Genomic DNA, 25,563 nt, shown 5'->3' on the forward strand with positions numbered 1-25,563 from the left:
GAGCATTAGTTTTCCACTCCCCAAGTGGCTGCAATGGCTGGAGCTGCACCAATCCAAAGCCAGGAGCCCAGTGTCTCCTCCAGGTCTCTCACGCACAAGCAGGTTCAAGGTTTGGGCTGCCCTGGACTGCTTTTCCAGGCCACAAGCAAGGAGCTGAATGGGAGGTAGAACTTACGTCCATATGGGATCCCAGAGTGTGTGAGGTGAGGACTATAGGCACTGGGACCCCAGTCTGATTTTTCAAAGAAGACTGGTGGCCTTGTGAAGATAGGAGTCATTTGTAATACTGGTACAGCTCTCATACATTCTTAATGAGTGTATTTTAATTGCTTGATCACCAGTTTAGCTGAACATTAAGTGGCATCGGGAAGTGGCAAGAAGAACTTAGGAAGGCTGTAGCTGTGGAAGAGACAATTGAGTAGGACTCCTAGATCCCTGATGAAGATCATAGGGGATCACTTCTTAGTTTGATTAACACACTATTTCATTGTGTTCTTCTAGATATAACCTTGGCACACAGTGAGTGCTCAGTATATGTTTAAGGAATGAGTGTTCTTGAGTACCTACTGTTGACCTAAATGTTGGATAGTTAAGAAAATTTAAAACATGAAGCTTGACTTCAAAAAACCCAGTTCAATTAGAGAAATAGAGCTTGCATACAGAGATAGCTAACAATAGATATGATATGCTCAGTGCTAAAGTAAGTTGAACAAATTGTAAGTGACATAGCACATCCAGTGCCAAGTATGGTCAGAAAGGCCTAAAAGGCAGAAGTGGGACTTCAGCTAGACTTTGAATGGAGGCTGTAATTTGGTTAAACCAAGATAGGAATAGATAATTTTGGGTGGGTGGGAGGGAGGTGAGGCAGGATGGAGAAAGGCAGGAATGAGAGGAGGTGTGTCTGGAAACAATTCAGGATGATTGCAGCAAGTTAGGGAGAATTTAGAGATAAAGTTGAAAGAACATAGGGATTCTGAATTCCTCAGGTCAGAGGCCAGATCTTAACTTTGTCTCCTCCAAATACAAATATAGTGAGCAAAAACTGGGAATTTAATTTCTTAGGATTGTGGGGAGGTTTAAATATGAGAACAATCCTCAGGTTTTCTGGGAGTCACCAGGTCACTACAAGATTTTGAAAAACAGAGTGATGCAGCCCAAATATAACTCGGGAGGATCTGTTGAAATGGCACGTCTTCTCTGCTTGCATTCTGATTGCCCTTCTGACTTCTCAGCTAAGATTCCAACAGTCTGCAAGATTCTGCTAATACCTTGTTATTTGTCCCTTTGCTTTGCCCCAGCCATCCTCGCCAGATCTTTGCCTATTTTCATTGTCTTGAGGTACCATTGACTGGAGATAGTTAGAATTATCTTGACTGCTCTTTCCTTATCTCTGCATTTAGTAAGTAACAACAAAGTTTAGCAGCTAAGGGCTGTTGTTTCTGCCTCTGCATTCTCACGAAAGGGCTACCTGCCTTCTTTTTCCTGCTGTTTCTGCTCTAGTTGAGGGTTTTCAGTCTATTTTTTAGTCTGTAAGAATAGACCCTATCCTGTTTCTCTCCCTCTTAGTGTGTCTCTAGAGCAGTTTGGCCTTTTCAGTCCAATACCCGACTAATCTTCCAAAGTCCATCCTGCTTCAGAAAGTGTTAGTGCAATCTGTCTGTTCTATTAAGTGCACAGTCCTTACTGGCTTTCTGAGTCCTCTCAGATTGGAGCTCAGTTAGATGACCCTGCTTGCCTCCTTTCTCAGTACATTTCTAAATGTTTGGGTTACCTCCCATTCCTGAAAACACATCTTGTGTACCTACATGTTTCCAAATCACTATGCTTTTTCCTGTTTGAAATTCTATAACCCCTGTTTGGGCTATCAAAAGATTTAGCTCTAATACCAATCACTTCTTGTTAGTTTGTTAAGATATAGTTCAAATATAAGTTCCAAGAACTCTTTTCCTACTGTTAGAATTAACCAACTCTGTAGTTGTGCTTCAGTATTATTTTGTACATCTAGTATTATTGTTTTCTTAGTGTTGTTGTGAATTATTAACATTTTGGTCTCTGCTACTATAACCCTCATAATATCATGGAGCAGGCCCATTTTCCTTCTCTGTCAGCGTGGGTGTATTGTTTTTAGATTTTCAGGTGCTTTTGAGCTTCTTGAAGCACTTGTGATTTTTCTGTATCCCTTAGGGAAACAAAAAAGAAGCTTTTTTCTCACTTGCTTTTGAATGATTCATAATGTACCGGTAGACAGACAGTGTTGGATCAGAGCATAGAACTGTACTTCAAATGCAGGCCTTTTATTTAGTGCCAGGAATGTGCTCAAATTGTTCCAAATAAGGTAGCGCAGATGAGCAAATAAATAGTGATACCCTTCAATAGTTACCTAAACTAGTGTGTGTAAGGGATAGGAAAAGCTCCCAGAAGAGGTGATAGTTGAGTGTTGAAGGATGAGCAGGCAAGAGAGGGAGAGCTACATTTTACACAGAGGAAATAGGATCTTCAGAGACGTGGGTCCCCTTGTGAGAGGTCTTTTGGTTTGTTTGTTTTTAGCAAACCTACATTTTGGAATTTTTGGAAGGGTAGAGAGGGATAAGTGGCAGGGAGGCATCATATCACATGAGTCTTATATCTCAAGTTAGAAAGTTTGGATGTTTTACTGGATGGAGGCATCAGGCTTTGGAATCAGAGCTGGGGTCAAATCTGCCTCTATTACTTACCTCATGATCTTGGGTAATAACTACTGGCTAGGTTTGTTTAGTATGAGGAAGAATACATGCTTAGCAGGCCCAGCGTGGTAGCCTAGCGGTTAAAGTCCTAGCCTTTCATGCACCAGGATCCCATATGGGTGCTGGTTCTAATCGTGGCAGACCTACTTGCCAATCAGGCTCCTGCATTGGATCAGCACAGCAGCTCTGGCTGTTGCGGCCACTTGGGGAGTGAATCAATAGACGCAAGAGCTACTCTCTGTCTCTCCTCCTCTCTGTATATCTGACTTTCCAATAAAAAAATTTTTTAAAGCAAATTTTAAAAAATGCTTAGTGCTTAAGCTCAGTGAAGGAATTTTTTTTTTTTAATTAATTTGCTTATTGAATGGCAGAGTTGGAGAGGGAGAGACTGAGAGACAGAGGGATAATCTTCCATCTGCTGGTTCAGTCCCCAAATTTCCAGAGTGACTGGAGCAGGGCTGGTCCTAAGCTGGGGGTCCTGCATAGGTGCAGGGGCCCGTGGTCTTGAGCCATCTCCTGATGCTCTCACAGGTAAATTATCAGGGAGCTAGATAGGAACTGGAACAGCCAGAACTTGAACTGGTACCCATAGAGGATGCCAGTGCCACAGGTATGGCTTTACTTGCTATGCCACAGTGCTTGCTCCTCAGTGAAGGAATTTAAGATGGACAGTAACAAAATCAGCCTTGCCCGAAAGATTGCTGGGAGCATTGAGAAGGATGTGTTAGAGCAAGGAAACCTGTTGGAAGGAAGGAAAGAGATTCCTGTTTCAGACAAATTGAGTTTCAGGTGAGCCTGAAAATTTTAGGCAACAATTAGATATCTGAGAGCTATTTTGGGGACAAAGATCCAACCAGAAGAAATATATTTGGTAATTATTGTATATGTTACAGTTAAAACCATTCAGGTAGATCTGGGAGATGTAGAGAATAGCTCTTTCTCACTTTTTTGGGAAAATGGTGGGTTTTTTCCCCCTTACCCTGTCAGAACAACTTGCATCTGATTTTAGGGGGTTCATGAGCACTTCCTTTCCATACACATCAGTTGACTCTTGGTTCCTGGTTATCTTCAGAAACTAATATGGAATAAAAAGAAAAGAAGGGGTTGGCAGAAGAGGAAGCCCAACTAGTTAAGAGATTTGCCAGGTGAAGGCATGGCAATTAGTGTCTTCTGCTTCAGAGAATTTGAGATAGGATTTGATGCTGCCCATTGAATTGTCAGTTAAGCAGCTGTGGAGAGAGCAGTTTTAGTGAGTTTGTAGAGTTGGAAGTTAAAGCCACATGGTTGAGTAGGAGTAAGGAAGTGGAGTGTGAACATTGTCATCATACATGCTCAGGAAGCTGAAGGGAGAGAACTGTTGGGGGAGAAGATATGGAAGATGTAAAGACAAGGGGATAATGGTCACTTCGATTTCCAGATAAAAGAGGAGAGGTGTGATTAAACCATTAGGTGGGGAGCAGCACTGTGGCATAGCACAGAAAGCTGCTGCCTGCAGTACCGTTACCTCATTAGAGCACAGGTTCAAATTCCAGCTGCTCCACCTCTGATCTAGCTGTGGAGGATAATCCAAGCACTTGGGCAAGGCTTTGGTAGATGAGTTGCACAATTAGATAGTTAGACTGAAGAAACTAAATTAGACTACTTACATCTTAAGGTATGAAAAAAATTAGGTAGTGGACCAAAGAGAATTCAAGTGAATTCCACTTCTTTTTTGTTAAGATTTGCTTATTTTTATTGGAAAGGCAGATTTACAGAGAGAAGGAGAGACAGAGATAGAAAGAGTGAGGTCTTCCGCCCACTGGTTCATTCCCCACATGGGCACAGTTGCCAGAGCTGGCTGATCCAAAGAAGTCAGGATCATTTTCGCGGCCTCCCACGTGGTGCATAGTCTCAAGGCTTTAGGTAATCCTCTACTGCTTTCCCAACTCACAGGCAAGGAGCTGGATGGGAAGTGGAGCAGTCAGGACATGACCCACCATCCATGTGGGATCCCAGCACGTGGAAAGGGAGGAATTAGCCACTGAGCTGTTGCGCTGCCCACCCCCACTTTCTTTAAAATACAGACTAGTTCAAAAGAAAAGTTGTTACCTTTGTCCTTTTCCATCTATGTATTGTTTGACATTATTGCAAAACTGCATACCTTTTATAGACAACTTATAAAAAGAAATCTCATAGGTAGCAATTTTAGTTTGTGTTGGCTTAGCCAGTCTTTCCTTTCCTTTCCTTTCCTTTCCTTTCCTTTCCTTTCCTTTCCTTTCCTTTCCTTTCCTTTCCTTTCCTTTCCTTTCCTTTCCTTTCCTTTCCTTTCCTTTCCTTTCCTTTTTCTTTTTCTTTTTCTTTTTCTTTTTCTTTTTCTTCCTTCCTTCCTTCCTTTCTTTCTCTTTCTTTCTTTCTCTTCCTTCCTTTCCCTTCCTTCCTTCCTTTCCCTCCCTTCCTTCCTTCCTTCCTTCCTTCCTTCCTTCCTTCCTTCCTTCCTTCCTTCCTTCCTTCCTTCCCTCCCTCCCTCCCTCCCTCCCTCCCTCCTTCCTTCCTTCCCTCCCTCCCTCTCTCCCTCTCTCCCTCTCTCTCTCTCCCTCCTTCTTTCTTTCTTTCTTTCTTTCTTTCTTTCTTTCTTTCTTTCTTTCTTTCTTTCTTTCTTTCTTTCTTTCTTTCTTTCTTTCTTTCTTTCTTTCTTTCTTTCTTTCTTTTCCTTAAAGATTCATTTGTTTTTATTGGAAAGCAGATTGGAATTTCAGAATTTATGGAAAAAAGAGAGACAAAGATCTTTCATCTGCTTCTATCTGTTGGTTCACTCCTCAAATGGCCACTATGGCCACAGCTGAACTGATATGAAGCCAAGCGCTTCTTTGCGTCTCCTATGTGGGTGCAGGATCCTAAGGCTTTGGGCCATCCTCTACTGTTATCCCGGGCCTCAAGCAGGGAGATGGGTGGGAAGTGTAGCAGCTATGAGCTGAATCGGCACCCATATGGAATTCTGGCACTTGCAAGGTGAGAATTTAGCCGCTGAACCATTGCACTGCGTCCTCTAATTGTGTTGGCCCGTCATAAAAGGTTTTGTTTTGTTTTTGTTTTTTACATCTTATTATATGTAGAGCTTCAGCTATGATAAGTTGTGGGAAACATAAAAAGTAAGGCATGATCTCCTCCTTCCAGGAGTTTTATTGATTTCACTGGTGATCTGAGAATAAGTGTATTAAAAGCTTACTTTCCATAAGTGCCGATTGAGTGAATGCCATAATGATTTGGAGGACAAAGAGATCATTGAGAATAGGAGTTGCCAGTAAAGGTGGCCAGGCTAATTTTTCTCAAACACGGATTTGGTCATGTTATACTCCATTTAAAAATCTTTCAGTGTTTCCCTTCACATACAGAGCAAAGTTTGAACTCATTTGCTTGTTGTGAAAGATCATGAATAGGCCGAGTTCATCTTGTCCAGTTTAAGTCGGATGACTAATACACATCCCATCTTTCAAATACTCTTAATTTTGTGGAGTTCTCTGAATATGAGCTCTTTCTTGTCTCCATGAGTTTGCAATAGGTATAAGTTTACATAACAGCATTGTTGATTCCTGTTTCTTTCTGGTTGAGTTCTACTTATTAAAATAATAGTATTTATTTGAATGTTAGATTTACAAAAGTGAGGAAAAAACAGAGAGAAAGAGAGATCTCCCACCCATTGGTTCATTCCTAAATGGACACAATGGCTGGAGCTGAGCCCATCCAAAGCCAAGAGCCAGGAGCTTCTTCAAGATTTCTTTTGTTGGTGCAGTATCTCAAGGCTTTGTTCCATCCTCTGTTGCTTTCCTAGGTCAACAGCTGAGAGCTAGATTGGAAATGATGCAACTGGGGCTAGAACTGGCACCCATATGGGATACTGGCATTGCAGGCAGAAGGTTAACCCATTACGCACGACGTTGGCCCCACTTGTACTTCTAGTTAGAGTCACTGGTCTTCCCTTCCTACACAGAAAAGGAAGCTTAACTGCTTCTCTTAGTGTTCTTTTAAAATTCTTCTGTTTGTCTGGGAGAGGCAAACAGAGAAATATCTCTCTTCCTCTTGTGTGCTCCCCAGACACTTGTAGTAGCTGGGATCAGGACAGGCTGGAGCCAGGAGCCGGGAGCCAGGAGCTCACCCTTGTCTACATGCATGGCAGCAACTCTACTGCTACAACCATGACCTGCTGCTTCTGGAATGGGAAGAGGCTGGAGTGAGGAGCAGAGTTGGGACTTGGACTCAGGCACTTCACCAGTATGGGATGTGGGGGTTTCACCTTGTGTTTTAACTGCCAGGCCAGATGCCCACTCTGTCTGTTATGTTCTGGAACACTCTGTGTTTACCGGTTGTATTGACGTTTTTCTCATCCTTGCTATACTATCATCCCTTCAATAGGTAGATTGTGACTTTGCTATTTCTTTTGCTAGCATCAAAAGGATTTAGCAGTTGATTCCTTAAGTAAGTACAAAAACAACAAACAAGAGAATGAAGGGGTTCATCCCCTTCATTGAATAAATAACATCGGGAAGGTAGTAAGGAACAGAGGTAGCATGTAATGAATGGAAAATAAACAATATGAGCAAAGTATCAGTGATTTAGATGACACTGCAGTTACAGACTGGCTCTGATTTAGTCTATGGGTATCTTGGACTTGCAAAGGATGTTGAAGTTGTTGAATAGTTGATTTACTACTACTGTTTTATTTGAAAGGCAGAGTTACAGGGATTTTTTCCATCCACTGATTCATTCTCTGAATGACCACGATGGCCAGAACTGGGTTAGTCTGAAACTGGGAACCAAGAAGTTGGGCCATTCTCTGCTACTTTCCCAGACACAGTATCAGGAATCTGTTTCAGAGAGGAGCAGCCAGGACTCGAACCAGCACCTATGTGGGCACCTGCTATGCCACAGTGCCAGCCCAGACCATATAACTTCTAAGATTTGTTAATTCTGTGGCCTCTAGTAGGAAGAGAATTGTTTCTTGCAAAGCAGGAAAGGTTACAAGGGTAAAATGAAATGAGAGACAAAGCTGGGATTACTTAGTGAATGACTACAAATTGAGACAAGTGTGTACATAGCAGGTGGAGATAGCACATTGGCAGTATTTGGATCATGCCATATGATTTTTTTTAAAAGATTTATTTTTATTATTTTTTTTATTGGAAAGGCGGATATACAGAGAGGAGAGACAGAGAGGAAGATCTTCCGTCCGATGATTCACTCCCCAAGTGAGCGCAACGGGCCGATGCTATGCTGATCCGAAGCCAGGAGCCTCTTCCGAGTCTCCCACGCGGGTGCAGGTTCCCAAAGCTTTGGGCCGTCCTTGACTGCTTTCCCAGGCCACAGGCAGGGAGCTGGAAGGGAAGCGGGGCTGCCGGGATTAGAACCGGCGCCCATATGGGATCCCGGGCGTGCAAGGCGAGGACCTTTAACTACTTGCGCCACCGCGCCAGGCCCTATGCCATATGATTTTTAGCAGAGTATCAGTAAGAAGAGACTAACTCATTAATATAGAGAACCTTAGGCTGGTGCTGTCACATAAGTAGCCAAGCCTCCACCTGAAGCACCAATATCCCATATTGATGCTGATTCGTGTTTCAGCTTCTCCACTTTTCATTCAGCTCCCTGTTAATGGTCTGGGAAAGCAGTGGAGGATGGCAAAGTCATTGGACCCCAGCATGCACACATGTGGGAGACTTGGAAGAAGCTCCTGGCTTAGGATTGACTTAGCTTTGACCATCATGGCCATTTGGGGAGTAGACTAGCAGATGGAAGGCCTCTCTCATTTTCTCTTTCTCTGTAACTTTTACTTTCAAATAAAAATACATCTCCAAATAAAATAAAATAGAACCTTGTTTCAGTGAGTTACTAGTGAACCAGACCATATATACTTTGTAGTTTTCTTCTAAAATGATTTCTGATTTAGGAAAGAATTGGAAGAGTCAAGCAAAGGTAGTAATTAAGGTTTGGAGATGGTCAGGATGAACACACTAATACAAGGTTACGTGAGTGAGAATCCTTGGGTGATGGTGAGACAACTTGGAATTGCTTCACCCTGTTGTCCACCACAGCCAGGGACACAATCAGAAGTTCTTATATTATAAAATAAAAATAGAGTCATGGAAAATTGGGAATAATTAGAGATTGGTAAAGATATTGGTAAATTGATATGTTTGGAGAAAGAATAAAACCCAGAATGGCCAGTGGGAAAGCTGGATATGAATTGCAGGTGAAAGTCAACGGAGCCTGATCAGGTCAGAAACAACTTCCCAAGTTGTTTATGGAAGGTTACAGTAGAAGGGAGTAGTCAACAGGGAACAGCAAGGATGATTTTTAATGAGATGGTGCAGGAGGTGGGCAGCATGGCTTCAAATAAGTTGACCAGTGGGAGGACTGATGGCAAAGTGATCTGGAAGTGGCTCTTGGGGACCATCAGGAGTGCAAGAAAGTAGGGGCTTCCTCAGGGTAGACCTCTGTGGAGCAGTCATTGTCAACTCTTAAAGATCAGGAAAAATTGAGAAAGGAGTCTGTTTATATACTGTCTAGGAAAGGGGGAAATGAGTTGTGCAGTGAGAGTAAACTTGGTGATTTTTGAGAATCTGTCTGGTGAGGAAATTGGAAGGCAGGAGCCGGAGGCAGCAGAGCCTTGCTGAGGCAGAGTGGTGTCCGGGGAGTTAGCCTCCCGCCTCTTCCGTCAATGGTGGCCATTGCGATGGAGCTTACAAAGGAAGCAGGGAATCACTCTGTTCCTCTCTCTGCTCTAATGATTGTGGCAAGGAGGTGTTGCCATGACATGATGTAATTTTTGAGGCTTGTGAGTCTTATCTGATCTATAAAGAAACAGCCTGGTCAGGATTGAAGAGGAAGTTCAGATAGGTCAACTTTGCCAGCAAGTCAATGTCCCATGGTTCTGTGGCTAAAACTGATCCTATGTAAAGTGGTCTCTGAGAAACCGTGGAGTATGCACAAGGCAGGAATGTGAAAACTTGTTGCTTGCACAGCACTAAGCCTGCTCTTTCTTTTACAGATGAGCGAGACCGGGTTCAGAAGAAAACGTTTACCAAATGGGTCAACAAGCACTTGATGAAGGTAGGACTCCCTCCGGTGTGCTACCATAGCACTCCTGACTTCTCGTACTCGGGGTCTGTTGGTCCTTTCTAGCAGGTGGCTCACAGCGGCTGCGTGCTGCATGGAGTCTGGGAAGATACACGTAGAATTTATCTTGCTGTTTTAAACTAATATGGTCATAGTATTGTGGGAATGTGTCATTTTTTTTTGTACTGCAGTATTTTTTATAATTTTTATTTGAAACAATTACTTAGGTAGGGAGAGACCAAAACACAGAGAGAGAAAGAGAGAGAGAGAGAGAGAGAACAAACACCAGCACAAAGTACTCTAGGAGCTTAATTCGTTTTTCTTAAGTGAGTGCAGGGCCCAAGTACTTGGACCATATTCTGATGATTTCCCATACCCATGTGACATGACAGTGTCACAGGGAAAGTCTTAACCTGCTGTGACAATGCTGGCTGCAGTAGGACAGCATTAACATTACACGAGAAGACCCAGGCTGAGCATACTATATAATGGATGCTAGAAGTCTAAGAACATTGCTACTGGCTTTCCAAATTATTTTATAAGCCCCTTTATTTTTTTAATCTGACTTTTAATCTATGTAAAGATATGACAGAGATTTTATTTTCTTTTTGAAAGTGTGCAAATCTGAATCCTCATGAGATTTGCCACTGCTTAGCTCAAGATACAGAACATTTACTGAATGGTTAGGGTTGAGGGGAAGAGTTTGTGATTATTATTATTATGTTTTAAAGATTTATTTTATTTTTCATTGAAGAGAGGAGGAAAGACAGATAGGAAGATCTTCCATCCATTGAATCACTCCCCAAGCAGCCACAACAACTGGAGCTGTGCCAATCCGAAGCCAGGAGCCTGGAGCTTCTTCCAGGTCTCCCACGCAGGTGCAGGGTCCCAAAGCTTTGGGCCGTCCTCAACTGCTTTCCCAGGCTGCAAGCAGAGAGCTGGATGGAAGTGGGGCTGCCAGGATACGAACTGGCTCCTACATTGGATCCTGGCATGTTCAAGGCGGGAACTATAGCTAGTAGACCACCACACCGGGTCCCCGTGATTATTATTTTTTAAGGAGGAAAGGAGCCAAGGTAGAGTGCATGAGGGTGAAGGCGCAGCAGAGGGTAAGCAGTGTGACTGCTGTGGCAGTCAGCCTCGCAGCCCGAGTTGAGTGGTCATGACTGCTGATCTGAGAGAGGTCTCCAGGGATCTCTTGGTTGCCAAATGCTGTGGTCTAGTTTCACCCTCTCTCCACTGTTTGCTCTTTGAAGCCTTCTGTGATGTAGACTCCTAGAGTTTTGCTTTATTCCTGAATTCCCTCTTCTCTCTAAGAATGCCCTTCTTTCTGCTTTTTATGGGCTTTTCTTGCATGTTAATGTTCCCCAGTTTCCTAATCTTGGCCATTTTCATGTTTTGTTCTCCGTATTCTTTTCTAGCCATCTCTTCTGATTTAGTCACAGGGAACACAAAAAACCACAAGTAGCTTGAGTGCGGGACTGCCTTGCTAAGTCTGGTGTCTGCGTGCAGCTGGACTTTATGTGAAAAGTAAACATCTCAAGCATCTACTTTTTCTCCTTTTATGAGGCTTGTGTCCCCTCATTTTCACCTCTTTGTGCATGTCTCTTAGACCCATTTCTCTGCATTTGTTACCGTGGTGAATGTGTGGGCTGCAACGCAGCTGCCCTGAGGCTGGGGTAGGTGTTGACACGTGGCTATGACGTTACCCACATCTGGTATCCATGTGCTTGGTTCACGTCCTGGCACTTCCCCTTCCAATCCAGCTCCCTGCTGTGCACATTCTGGGAGGCAGTAATGATGATTGCAAGCAGTTAGTTTCCTGCTAGCCACATGAGAGACCCAGGCTGAGTTCTGGGTTCCTGGCTTTGACCTGATGCAGCTCATTCAGGCATGGGGGTGTGAACCAGCAGATAGGACGATTTTCTCTCTCCTGTCACTGTCACTCTGCCTTTCAAATAAAAGTGAAAATAATTTGAAAATTCTTTAAAGTTTATGGAAAATAGAATTAAAAGATGAATTTATTTTTAAAAAATGCCTGAGACCACATTATTCTAAAGGCACAAATAGCGGTTTCTTTGAGTCAGTACATAAGCAAGCTAGAGCTGTGGAGGTCATTACAAAAATCATACGTGCTCTTTAGCACCACTGGTTTATTTTTTTAATGTTGACTTATTTGAAAGGCACAATTATAGAGAAAGAGGGAGACACATACAGAGAGAGAGAGAGGGAGAGAGATTTTTCATCTGCTGGTTCTCTCCCCAAATGGCCGTAACAGCTGGGTCTGGGCCGAGTGAATGCCAGGAGCTCTAACTGGGTCTCCCACATCAATATCAGGGGCCCAAGTAATTTGAAACATCATCTGCTGCTTTTGCAGGAGTATTATTGGTAGGAAATTGGATCAGAAACAGAAGAGCTAAGGTGGTGAGGTATTGCAAGTGGTGGCTTAATCCACTACACTGCATTTGTTTGGAGGGAGCTATAGGAGAGGATGACTTTCAAATTATAAGAGTTGAATAAAGAGGCAGGCCTCCCTGAGCCAGTGACCTGTGTTTCTCACAGTGTATACGGACGTGTTCGTCTGGATGCTGTTGAGATTATTCCCATGTGAGTATCGCGCACATTCAAAATTGCGAAATAGTTTCCCTGTACCTGTTTGTCCAAGTTGAGAACTTTGCATCGTATTTGGCCAATGTCGTTCATAATCTTTCCCTTGTTCCTGAGTCCCATCAATCACTTCTTCCTCAGAAAGATCGCTTTACCGTTTCCTTTCCAGCTGCATCACTTGTACGGTCCCCCACGGCCTCTCTGTATCTCACGTTAACCACTCTGTTTTCTATTGTCCCTGTAATAGTTTGTTGTTGACAGTCTCTTGTAGATTAGGCATTCCATACTAAATTCTTTACATGGCTTAACTCATATAATCCCTCAATGACTTTAAATTGTAGGTTTCAGTAATTTCTCCATTTTGGCCATTGAGAAAAATGAAATTTAGAGAGGGTGAGTCAGTTGTTCAAGGTCATGCTGCTGGATAGAGGCAGCTCAAGTTCAGAGCCTGCGCTGCACCTGTGCGTTACTAACCCTAACTTTTGCTTCCCTTTCCTAGACTCCTACTGCCAAATTCCCCTCAGATGTTACACTCTTGCTGACTTAGGCATCATGATATTTTACACTCTTTGTCATTGTTGTGTTGCTTCTTCTTTTTGGAATGCTATCCCCAAATTTATTTTGTCTGGATAACACCAACTTAATCCTTCTATTTTTTTTTTTTAAGATTTATTAATTTTTATTGAAAGGTCAGATTTACTCCTGTACTGCTTTCGCAGGCCACAAGCAGGGAGCCAAACAGGGAGCTGGATGGGAAGTAGAGCAGCCGGAACATGAACTGGCATTCTGGGATCCTGGCACATGCAAGCCATGTGATAGCCACTGACTTATCATGCCAGGCTCAATACTTCTTAATATATTAATATATAACTTTTTTTTTTTTTTAAAGATTTATTTTTATTATTTTTTTTTATTGGAAAGGCGGATATACAGAGAGGAGAGACAGAGAGGAAGATCTTCCGTCCGATGATTCACTCCCCAAGTGAGCCGCAACGGGCCGATACTATGCCGATCCGAAGCCAGGAGCCTCTTCCGAGTCTCCCACGCGGGTGCAGGTTCCCAAAGCTTTGGGCCGTCCTCGACTGCTTTCCCAGGCCACAAGCAGGGAGCTGGAAGGGAAGCGGGGCTGCCGGGATTAGAACCGGCGCCCATATGGGATCCCGGGCGTGCAAGGCGAGGACTTAACCACTTGCGCCACCGCGCCGGGCCCAATATATAACTTTTGATTTCCCATGTGTAACTGACTTTTCCTTGTGCCCCTTACTGGATTTCTTACATCCTGTTTTGTCCCTATAGCATTTATATGCATTCCACATCCTTCTGCTAGATTGTGACTTGAAAGCAGATACTGTGTTTTGAGGGAGAGACAGGAAGAAGATTGGGAGAGTAAATGCCTTCGGTGGCTTCTGATTGATGGCTGTCACGATGCAGCAGTCTCCTGAGCAGCTTGTGCAGCCATGTGAGGCGAGTCACTGCTCCCCAAACCCTGTGTGCCTTCACACCCCTTTGCTTGTTTATTCCTTTATTCCTATATTATATATCCCAGACATTTCTGCCTTGTTATCACCCGCTTAATTGCTTAAGGCCCATCACTTTCCTGAAACTTGACTCTCATTTCTTTTTTTTTTTTAAAGATTTATTTTTATTATTTTTTTATTGGAAAGGCGGATATACAGAGAGAGGAGAGACAGAGAGGAAGATCTTCCGTCCGATGGTTCACTCCCCAGGTGAGCGCAACGGGCCGATACTATGCCGATCCGAAGCCAGGAGCCTCTTCCGGGTCTCCCACGCGGGTGCAGGTTCCCAAAGCTTTGGGCCGTCCTCGACTGCCTTCCCAGGCCACAGGCAGGGAGCTGGAAGGGAAGCAGTGCTGCCGGGATTAGAACCGGCGCCCATATGGGATCCCGGGCGTGCAAGGCGAGGACCTTTAACCACTTGCGCCACCGCGCCAGGCCCGGCTCTCATTTCTTAGAGTAAATCAGTCGCAAGTTGATTTGTATCACATTCGGCTTTGAAGGGATCCCTGTGTGCTCACACATCTCATTTCCTCATTCGAGTGTTCCTTAAAGGCTGAGGCTGTACTGTGCCGCTTCCTTTATGAAGCACTGTACAAGCAGTGTGAGAATTTCATGTGTTTCTGTCTTGAATAAACATATATATTTTTTATTTATTTAAGATTTATTTGTTCTTATTGGAAAGGTAGATTTACAGAGAGAAGGAGAGAAAAGGAAGATCTTCGATTCACTGGTTCACTCCCCAAGTGGTTGCAATGGCCAGAGCCGAGTCTATCTGAAGCCAGGAGCCAAGAGCTTCTTCTGGTCTCCCATATGGGTGCAGGGTCCCAAGGCTTTGGGCTATCCTCGACTGCTTTCCCAGGTCACAAGCAGGGAGCTGGATGGGATATGAAACAGCACCCATATGTGATCCCGGCACGTGGAGGACAAGGATTTGTCCACTAGGCTATTGTGCCAGGCCCATTAATATATATTATAATAAAAAATATATATATTTAAGATTTATTTATGTGCTTGAAAGAGTTGAAGGGAGCGACTGAGAGAGAGCTTCCATATACTGGTTCACTCCCCAAATAGTTGAACAGCTGGAACTGGACCAGTTCAAAGCCAGGAGCCCAGAGCTTCTTGTGGGTCTCACATGTGAATGCAGAAGCCCAGGTATTTGAGCCACTTTCTGCTGCTTTCTCAGGTGCATTAGCAGTGAGCTGGTTCAGAAGTGGAGCAGCCAAACTCAACACCCACATGGAAGTGCTGGCTCTGCAGGCGGTGGCTTTGTATGTTACGCCACAGCGCTGGCCCTATAAATAATATTTTGTCAGAGAAGCCCATTCTCCTCTTGAAGGAAATAAAGATATTTTATCCTCTCAATTTTTATAACCGAATAATTAGAGGGGTAACATGGCTTTCTCAAGATCATATGACCCGGGAGGGAGCTGCTGAGCATCAGTGGGAAGTCGTCAGATCAAAGCTGAATGGCCTTGCTAGTGAACAAGCCTCCCTTGATTCACCTGCCATGCCTCATTTCTCCCACAGTGGGAAGAACTGCAGCCATCCTGCTGAAGCTTGCCCCCTAAAATTTACAATTGAATGCAAGTGCTCTAACTCCTGCTGCTCATTTGTGGCTGATGCTGCCTGTTGGAGCTCTGTCTCAGCACTGTGTGATGACAGGAGGCCTGGGAAGAGAGAAGCCAGAGGAACACATCACAGCATTGTTAGTTGGAGGCCAGCCAGAGCTTTGACTCAAATCCTCGGCTATTTTTCATCTCTTCTCAGGCTACCAGCCTCACCGGCTCCTACAGCAGTTTCTCATCTTAGGGTATTTCAGGGATACCTCCACTGCTCATTGAAAGCACTGCTATCAGTTAAAATTCTTTGAATTTTAGACTGAGAGTCAGGGTTCAGAATTTGGATTCTGCAGCTCAAATAACCTTTGCCTGCTTCCCCAAGTGCACCCCAATTAGTGTTGTCTTTGGTAGCATGGTCAAACCTATCAAGGCTTGAAAATTCTAGGTTTAGTTGATTGAAGATGCCTTGGGTTCACAGATATTTATTTGGAAACTTTGTCCTGGAATGAGCAAATTATACTCTTATTGGTTAATTGACAACACTTTTGATCCAGTTTTAAAAGAGATTTGTTAAGGATGTAAGCATGTGAAATATATAAACAACTGATTTAGCATACAAGTCCACAAACCCAGGAGATCTGTTTATTATGCCAGGGCCATCAAAAAGAAAAATCTAGAGTTCAGTTGTCTATGCTGGGACTGGATGTTGTGGTGTAGTGGTTTTGGCTGTAGCTTAGGATACCTGTGCTCCCCATCTGAGTGCCTGGTTTGAGCACTAGCTACTTTGTGTTTCTGATCCAGATTCCCGCTAATGTGCCTGGGAGGCAGTGGATGATGACCCAAGGGTTCCTGCCGCCCAAGTGGAAGACCTGAGTGGAGTTCCTGACTCCTGGCTTCAGCCTGGCCTAGCTCTGGTTTTGTGGGCATTTGAGAAATAAGCCAGCAGATGGAAGATACCTCTCTCTTGTCTCATTCTCTTGTGTAAGCTCTTCCTTCACAGGAGAAATGCTTTTTCACAACAATTCCTATTGACTTCAGAAATCAGTAGGTAGAAAGGAAAGAGCAGTATTTAATTTACCAGATGGAATCCATCTTTCCAATTTTAATTCATGTATATAATCTAGAAGCCACTGGCCTTCCTGGAATTTTAGTTAAAAAGTTTTAGATCTGGGGCCAGTGTTGTTGCATTGTAGGAGTCACAGCCTGTAGCCCTGGCATCCCATATGGATCCCAGTTCATGTCCTAGATGTTCCATTTTCTATCCAACTCCCTACTAATGGCTTAGGAAAAGGAGGATGGTTCAAGGGAAGGGAGGCCTGGAAGAAGTTCTAGGCTCCCAGCTTTGGACCAGCCTGTTCTCAGATGCTGCAGCCATTTCAGGAGTAAACCAGTGGGTGGAAGATTCTCTCTCTCGAATAAATAAAAACAATACTAAAATGAGATTAAACTTTACATCTGTTAGAAAATGTTTTCAAAGTAGTACTCCCAGCTTTCCTGTTGGAGAGCAGCATTCTCTCCAGCACAGCCTCTGTGGTGGCTGCGTGTGGCAGCTCACTGCTGCCTCAGCCCTGCTTGGACTGTCTCACCTCACTGCTTCTTCTTGTCTGTGGGATTGTCTGACAGCCTGGCAGTGGAGGGTGGCTGGAGGGCTTAGCTGCTGAGGAAGGAAGTCCTGCCTTTGTTGATGAGTGACTGCATGGTGGCAGTTTGTGGCTATCTGGCTTGATTTCACACTAAATGCATCTCAGCCCTCGCCAAAAAAACAACTTTGAAGCTTGATTGTAGACTTCAGCTTTACTCTAGGTTCTCTATTTTTTTAAATATTTATTTTATTTTTATTGGAAAGTCAGATACACAGAAATGAGAAGAGACAGAGAGGAAGATCTTCTGTCTGATGATTCATTCCCCAAGAGGCCGCAACGGCCTGTGCTGAGCTGAGGCGAAGCCAGGAGCTTCTTCTGGGTCTCCACGTGGGTGCAGGGTCCCAAGGCTTTGGGCCGTCCCCGACTGCTTTCCCAGGCCACAAGCAGGGAGCTGGATGGGAAGTGGCGCCCATATGAAATCCCATTGAATGTAAGATGAGCACTTCTTCCCGTTAGGCCACCGTGCTGGTCCCTAGGTTCTCTATTTTTGATGGCGAAGTTATTCTTATAGGGTAAAACTGTCTTTTGTGTGTTATAGAACCAGCCCCTTCCTCAGAAGTTCTTGTTACTTGGGGTTGGCTTGTCCCTACTGCTATTAGATTCCTAAAAACTTAGAGAATGGGGCCAGTGCTGTGGCGTAGTAGGATAAGCCTCTGCCTGTGGTGCTGGCATCCCATATAGGCAGTGGTTTGAGTCTTGGCTGTTTCTCTTCCAATCCAGCTGACTGTTTATGACCTGGGAAAGCAGGGGATGGCTGTTAGGCCCCTGTCTGCGTAGAAGATCCAGAGGACGTTTCTGGCTCCTGGCTCCAGATTGGCTCAGCTCTGGCCATTGCAGCCATTTAAAGAGTGAACCATTGAATGGAAGACCTCTGTGTATCTCTTCTTCCCTCTCTAATTCTGCCTTTTAAATAAAAAATTAAATTATTAAAAAAATGTAGGGACTTCTCTTAACAGGGAGATATAGAATTCCCATCTTAAGTTACCAGCCCACTCTTATCCTGTGTCTTTTATTATGTATATGTGTATGTATGCTTTCAAGATGTATTTGTTTGAAAAGCAGAGGTACAGACAGAGGAAATGATGGCGTGAGGGAGAGAGAGAGAGAGATCATCCATCTCTTGGTTTACTCCAAAGATAGCTGCAAAGGCCAGGGCTGAGCCATACTGAAGCAAGGATGCTGGAACTCCATCTGGGTCTTCCACGTGGGTACAAAAGGCCAAGTAATTAAAAGGCCAAGTAATCAGTCTTGCACTGATTTCTCAGATGCATTAGCAGGGAGCTGGATTGAAGTTGAACATGTAGGATTCTAACGAGCACCTTCATGGGATGCCAGAGTCAGAGTCACAGGTGGCATCTTCTTCCACTATGCCACAACACAGCGCCATGCTGTATCCTTTACTGAGTATAGATGAGAGAAAGTAGCTTTCTCTTCAAAACTTCCTCCTTTGATCTGCTTATTGTTCTTCAACCAAGTTTGGATCAACGAAACAGCTGGTTGTGTTTCCTTTTAATATACCACCTTAGAGGAAAATTTTCTAGATCTGATTTTCTGCAAAAATAAAATCAAAGAATGCTTTTTTTTTTTTTTTGGCGGAGAAGGGTTTCTTGGTACTTATAGTGTTGACAGAGTGACTGTTGAGGCATCGTAGAAGCCTTGGGAAAGGAAAGGATGCGTGGGAGTCAGGAGAATCCCTGGACCCAACCCTGGCAGATACATAACTCCCTGAGGAATAGTTGGCTCATCTGTTAACTGGGAGGATTAAGGGTTAAGTGCTCTTTGAAGTCCCTTTTGGTACTTCCGTAGCATTTATATTCCCTGTTTAGAAATTAGGGCAAACTGTTTTTTTTTTTCAGTTTGAAGCCACTGTTTTAAAAAGAATTGAGAGCACAGAGGTGGTCTTGGCTTGTTGATGCTGTGGAACCAGAGGGAATTGGCCTGGGTTGGAATGGACTTGGTCTCTCAAACTTTAGTCGTTCACTAGCTTTAGAAGGTTGCTTTATCAATATCTAAGTCACACATCATCTAAGTATACAAGTCACTTGTTTAAGGTATACAGACTTGTGGTATATTCAGAGGTGTGCAGTCATCACATTTAATTCTAGAACACTGTCATCATCCTAAAAACAGACCCTATACCTTTTAGCTGTCAAGCCGTCACCCTTAGCCATAGGCTCTTCCTAGCCACAGGCTTTCTATCTCCATGGATTTTCTATTTTAGATAAACCATTCAAATGAAACCATTCAATATGTGACCTTTGGTAACTGACTTCCTTCACTTACTGGAGTATTTGCAAGGTTTGTTCACATCGTAATATCAGTATTTCATTTTGCAGGCTGCTGGAAGGTATTCTTGTGGATATACTACATTCTGTCTGTCCATTTATCAGCTGATAGGTATTTGAGCTGTTGCCACTTTTCGATTTTCATGAACAGTGCTGCTGTGAGCATTCGCTTAAAAGTTTTTGTCTATTTTCAGTACTCTTTAGTTACATACTTAGGAGTACAACTGGTGGGTTGTATCATAGTTTGAGTTTAGCGTTTTGAGGAACTTAATCTGACAGGTTAAGTTGCACCCAGCAGCAGTGTATGATCTTCCAGTTTCTCCACATTATCCTTGATGCCTATTATCCATCTTGATGGTAGCCATCCCAGTAGGTGTAATCCTTAAGGTTTTGATTTACATTATAACTAATGATGTTAACATTTTTTATTTGCATGTTAAAAACATTTTTTATTTATTTGAAAAGCAGAGTTATAGACACAATCTTCCTTGTGCTGGGTCCCTCCCCAAATGGTCATTGGCAGCTTTACTTGCTATACTGCAGCACTGGCCCCACACTTGACTTTTCCAAAACTTTAGATGCTTAGAACTTTGCATTAAAACACCTATGGAAAATCTCAGAGGCAACTAGCATGTGTGGGAAGAAGTAAGGACTGTGAAATAGGACAGACCTGTTCATCTGGGTCATTTACTAGCTGTATGATCTCGGGATGTTAGTTGAACCCTCCAAATTCTGTCTCTGTCTGAAATACTTCCAGTAAGAAAGCACCTGGTGTCAATTATTTCTTTAGTTTCCTCTAAGCAGAACTTTGTCTCATGAGCTTCAGAAGCAGATTCTTCTCCCCTGCTGAAAATTATGCAGGTGGGGTTGGTTTGTGATCCAGGGATTAAATCCACTTGGGATGCCCCCAGCTCACACTGAAGTGCTTCAAGTTGAGTTTGGGCTGCTCCGTTTACTGTCCAGCTTCCTGCCAGTGTGTGTGCTGGGAGGCAGCAGATGGTGGCTCAGGTGCTTGGATCCCTGTCACCCCTGTGGTGACCCAGATGGAATACTGGGCTCCCAGCTTGGGCATGGCTGCTACCGGCGTTTGGAGAGTGAACCGCTGAATGGAAGAGCCCTCTCTTCCTCTCTGTCTGTGAAATACAGTGAAAGGAAGTCAAGTAAATTTTTCCTCATTCTTAAGCACCTCAAGAAATGGAAGTCTCTATATTCTCCTTCCTTATCGGCTTTGGTAGTTTTATTTTAGTAGCTATTTGGTTATTCTAATCAGACACAGATTGATAATAAGCTGGTTTTTATCTAAATATCTTGTCAGAGGGTATAGTTTTGTTATTACAGGTATAAAAAATTAGAATTTTCAGAGGGAGCTGCTGTGGCCTTCAAGTGAAATTAATGTTTCATTTAAAGGTTCATTGTTTTTCTCTTTGATGCTCTATAGAGTTTAATATTCTATTGATAACATGATTTCCCTTCGTTGTCAAGTCTGGTTGTAATTTATTTATTCACATAAGAATTTGTTGGTCACTACTGATTCCTGGCTTTGGAATGGGCTAGGCCCTCTTGTGACAGTGAACTAGTATTAGAAACTCTGACTATTGAAACAGATTCACTTATTTGAAAGTGAGAATGACAGAGACTTTCTACCTGCTGGTTCACTCTCTAGATGCTTCTGGGCTAGAAATAAGCCAGGAGACAGGGATCCATCTGTGACTCCTGTGTAGGCGGTGGGGACTCAGTTGTCTGAGCTACCATCCGCTGTCTCTCATGTGCAGCAGCAGGAAACGGGGTTGGAAGTGTAGGAGCGAAGACTCCAGAATGGGATGTATGTATATTAGTATGGCTAGCCTACTGTGCCACAATACCAAGCCCTTATGTATTTTTTTAAAGTTTTATTCACTTGTAGTCTAATTTCCATTTTGCTACTCAGGGAAATTATTTACACATGCATGTGCACATACCACTCTTTGTAGAAAGTTTCAAAATCTTTTTTTTTTAGTCCTCATCTTTCTTCTCGACTCCTTGCTGTAATATTTGATATTTCCTACCATCCCTGCTTTTTGGCCTACCTTGGTCACTGCTCCTGTATTTTTAAATTTTCTGTCCTTTGTTGATTGCTTTTCCATCTCCTGTTTTCTAATTTCGGCTATTCCCTAAAGCTCAGTTCCTTGCACTGTGCTCTTTCTTGCCCATTAACTTAGAAAGCTCTGTATTCCCATGTCTTTAGCTAGCACTTCTATGCATGAGACTTCTAAACTTAAATTCTTAGCCAATGCAGAATGAATTCTGATATTTCCAGATGCTTTAAGAATATTTCTGGGCCTGACACGATGGCCTAACGGCTAGAGTCCTTGCCTTGAATGCTCCGGGGTCCCATGTGGGCACTGGTTCTGGTCCCAGTTGCTTTGCTTTCCATCCATCTCCCTGCTTGTGGTCTGGGAAGACAGTTGAGGACAGCCCAAAGCCTTCAGACCCTGCAGCTGCGTGGGAGAAGTGGAGGAGGCTCCGGGTTCCTAGCCTTGGATCGGCTCAGCTCCAGCTGTTGCAGCCACTTGGGGAGTGAGTCATTGGACAGAGGATCTTCCTCTCTGTATATCTGCCTTTCCAATAAATATGTCTTAATGTGTAATTTCTTTGGGCCATTAAACATTTTTATTTATGGCTGGGCTGGGGATTGAGATCTCTTGGCTGCTGGTTTACCCCCAGATATCCGCTTACTGCCAGAGCTGGGCCAGGTTGAAACCCTAAGCCTGCCAATCCATCAGGTCTCTCGCGTGAGTGGCAGGGATACAGCTACTTGAGTCATTATCTGCTGCTGTCCAGCAGGAAGTGGGAATCAAGCAGACCTGGTACTCAAACCCAATTTGAGCACGTCTCAAGCAGTGTCTTAACTGCTGTGCCAACCTGCACCCTCCACCACTTCATGCCATTTTAAGTCAACATATATGTAAAATTGAACAAATCTGTTCCAACTTTCGTGATTTGCTTGGTTCTGTTAGTGGTGTGCTATTGTGGTTCTATACCACAGGCTTGAAATCTTGGACCATTTAAGGGAGGGCCCTTCAAGTTTTGGAGCCACTGGTGTGCTGGAGCCAGCTTAAATGGACTTGTAAGAGCCAAGTGTTAACATTTTGAGCACTTTTGCCAGTTGGTCACTACATAGCAGCCATTATTAAGAAAGCAGTATTTGGAAGCATCTTGAGAGGAACAAAGAATAAGGATGCACTTGATTCTGGGTAGAGAACTGTGTTTACCAACTGGCTAAATAACATTTGTAATATCTTGTGAATTGTCTCCTCAGTTGGAACTGTGAATCATCCACTTCCTCTGTCCTGGTGGCAAAAATGTGTCAGTATATCCTAGCAAGAAAATTATTAGCAAAAAGTTAAATTCCCCTCTCCCTCACTTCCAGTACAGATAATCATTTCATGTGTATTTTATTTCAACTTGAGAATTCATGAATTTATTGTTGCTTTTAGTTTTAAGTTCTTTAATTTGCGCTTACCTAGAACCAGAGATTCCTATGAAATTCAAGGCCAAATAACAATGAGTCTGTTTCACTCATTCGCAGGTGCGCAAGCACATCAATGACCTCTATGAAGACCTGCGGGACGGCCATAACCTGATCTCTCTGCTGGAGGTCCTCTCGGGTATCAAGCTGGTGAGCTTCTCTCTCCTCCTAAGTGGTCTCTCAAGTTCATGTTAGTGGCACATCAGTGCAGTTTATTGAGTGCTGGGGCAATGAGTGGCCAACACTGCCAGCTCTGCTAGCTTGATGCGTGAAGCGGGTGGGCTGTGAAGAAGTAGATAAGATTTTATTTGGTGGTGGACTTTATTTCTGAATCGCTATATATATATAGTTTTATATATATAGTACTATATATATACTATATAAGTAGTATATATAGTTTTTTTACCATATATATATAGTTGTGTCTTAATAAAATGAAATCAGGGATCACGTATTTTTCTTTCCTCCAATTTATGAGTTTTTGTTATAGCTCTCTGTTATTTTAAAGGTGGAGTTGGAGAGAGAGAATAAAGAGAGGTCTTCTGTCCTCTAAATGTTCTCTCTCTAAATGGCTACAACTGATGAGGGCTAGGCCAGGCGGAAGCCAGGAGCCTGGGTTGGAAGTAGAGCAGCCAGGACACAAAGTGGCTCTCCTGTGGGATGTCAGTGTCACAGGCAGTTGCTTAGCCCACTTCGCCACAGCACCAGCTCCCCATTGCTTTATTGTTGGTCATTCTTTACTTCTAGATTGTAGCATTTCAGGACATTAGATTCATATTTAAAGGTCATTAAATAAGTTGTATTTTTTTTTTACCATAGCGTTTTGTTCATCTTCTAAGTAGACTCCTCCCATTTGTTGTGAATTTTTGTAAATTTTTGGCTTATTCAGCTAAGGATCTGAAACTTCCATTTAAAAGTTTATGTGTTTGGGGTTTCCCTTCTTGTCCCCAACGATCATTGGGTCTCCCAGATCTGGAGAGGTGCTGTAGTTGATGGCCGAGCAGATCTGTGCGCAGGACATTGAGCCTTCTTGGATGTGCCTGCCTCCTCACAAAGTGCATTAACCATTGTCTCTGCCCAGGGCCTCTCAGAGGCTGATTTTTGAGAGATCACAATCTCCCACTTGTGAGCCTATTGTTTCACACATTCACAGTGGGAGCCAGTGATTCCATGTGGCTCACATTCTGTCTAATAACGTAAGACAAATGATTTTCATTCAGAGAAGGCCAGGGCTGGAGATTGTAAACAGCTGTGGAGAGAGAGCGCCCTGGAGCAGCGAGTGAAGCCCGGCCCCCTCACTGCCTGTGGTGAATTCTTAGTCATTGTTTGCTGTGTAAAAGAATAGAGTTTGGCAGGTTGGAGTGCGCTGCTGAAGTGATTTGCAGTTCCTTCTAGGATTGGGGATTTGGCATTCCCAGGCTCTTTGTTTTGATTTCACATCTTTTTTTTCCCCCTTTCAATAGAATTAATTATATATTTTTTAATGGCCTAAATTTACAGAAACTTCTATTAGCACAGCCAGGACAAGTAGTCTGTGGTTCTTCCACAGCCTGAATTTTAAAATCTAATATGCAGGCAGAATTTTATTTTCACTGTGTTGGACTATATTCTTCAGCTCTCAAGTTCTGTTTTGGGCAATGTGGCTGGTATATTATGAACTTGTAATGATTTCATATTAAAAGTGATTTTCCTTGGTGATATTGCTTATAAAATGGGTTAAAACTTCTGCAATATTGTTAATCTTCCTAGTCCTTGAAAATCTGCAAATATTTCTAGAATATTCATAGGACATCATCTTTTCTGGAAAAAAGAAAGAACCCAGATATTACACTCTTCGGGTTAATCTCATCATTGGTTTCTCCCTCAGTTGATTCACAAAAGCAAAGATTGTGGGAGATTGTGGAGAATTAAAGATGTGTTCCAATGTAACAAGTGTTTAACATGACCATCTGCTCTGGTCTTGATCTGGTTTTGTGTCTCGAAAGTGGGAGGTTATTTTCTTATTGAGTTTCACTTTTTGTTTTTCAATGTTGCATTCACTTCCATTTCATCTCTGTGTTGTGAACTGCCTGTTCCGTCTGCTGTCTCTTTGCCTTGGTTGGTGGTCAAAGGAGCCAGCAGGGCTGAAGACCCTCCGTCTGGTGAGCATGCCCTCCTGGCGCCACACAAACAGCGAGGAGCAGGAGGAGGAAGATGATGATGATGTAGTAGGTTCTCGTGTGGATGCGGGCATCCCAGCTGGCACTGCTAGCACTGTGGGGCCACCAGAGGCTGAGGTTCTCTAGGTCTCCAAGTAGCTTAGCTACCAGTTGCCTTCTCTTTTCACCTGGGAATTTGGCTCCCAACGAAAGTGGTTAAAACTAATTGTGCTTCTTGCCACTGTTAGATGACCCTGGAGTGGGAATTGTTTTGTTTATTTGAGAGTAGCTGACACCAAAAGAATCATAACGTTTGGAGGTATTGAGTCTCTTTGTGACCTAGAGACCCGTGGCTTTCTGGTTGCCTTGCTGTATTGTGTACTCCAGACTGCAGAATTCATGGCAGGTTGAGTGGACAGCATGATGGTTAATTGCTCACACCTTCACAGTCCGGACTAACTGGTACTTTCTCACCATCTCTTTTGGCCTCT

General features: G+C 43.3%; 1 protein-coding gene across 7 annotated transcripts in view; it reads left to right on the forward strand.

The window, feature by feature from the left end:
- Positions 1–25,563, forward strand: part of MACF1 (microtubule actin crosslinking factor 1) — a 366,624-nt gene that overhangs the window by 124,855 nt on the left and 216,206 nt on the right. For 6 of the 7 annotated variants that reach the window (XM_040974265.1, XM_040974263.1, XM_040974264.1 and 3 more), the window contains exons 2-3: positions 9,745–9,806; positions 22,995–23,084. In XM_040974265.1, the coding sequence (XP_040830199.1) occupies positions 9,745–9,806; positions 22,995–23,084 (152 nt within the window). Of the gene's footprint in view, positions 1–9,744; positions 9,807–22,994; positions 23,085–25,045; positions 25,142–25,563 lie in introns of all 7 variants that reach the window. The other variant, XM_040974260.1, reaches the window with a different exon arrangement.

This window comes from Ochotona curzoniae, unplaced genomic scaffold, assembly GCF_017591425.1.
Source record: "Ochotona curzoniae isolate NIBS_2020 unplaced genomic scaffold, NIBS_Ocur_1.0 contig_2404, whole genome shotgun sequence".
NCBI classification, from domain to species: Eukaryota; Metazoa; Chordata; class Mammalia; order Lagomorpha; family Ochotonidae; genus Ochotona; species Ochotona curzoniae.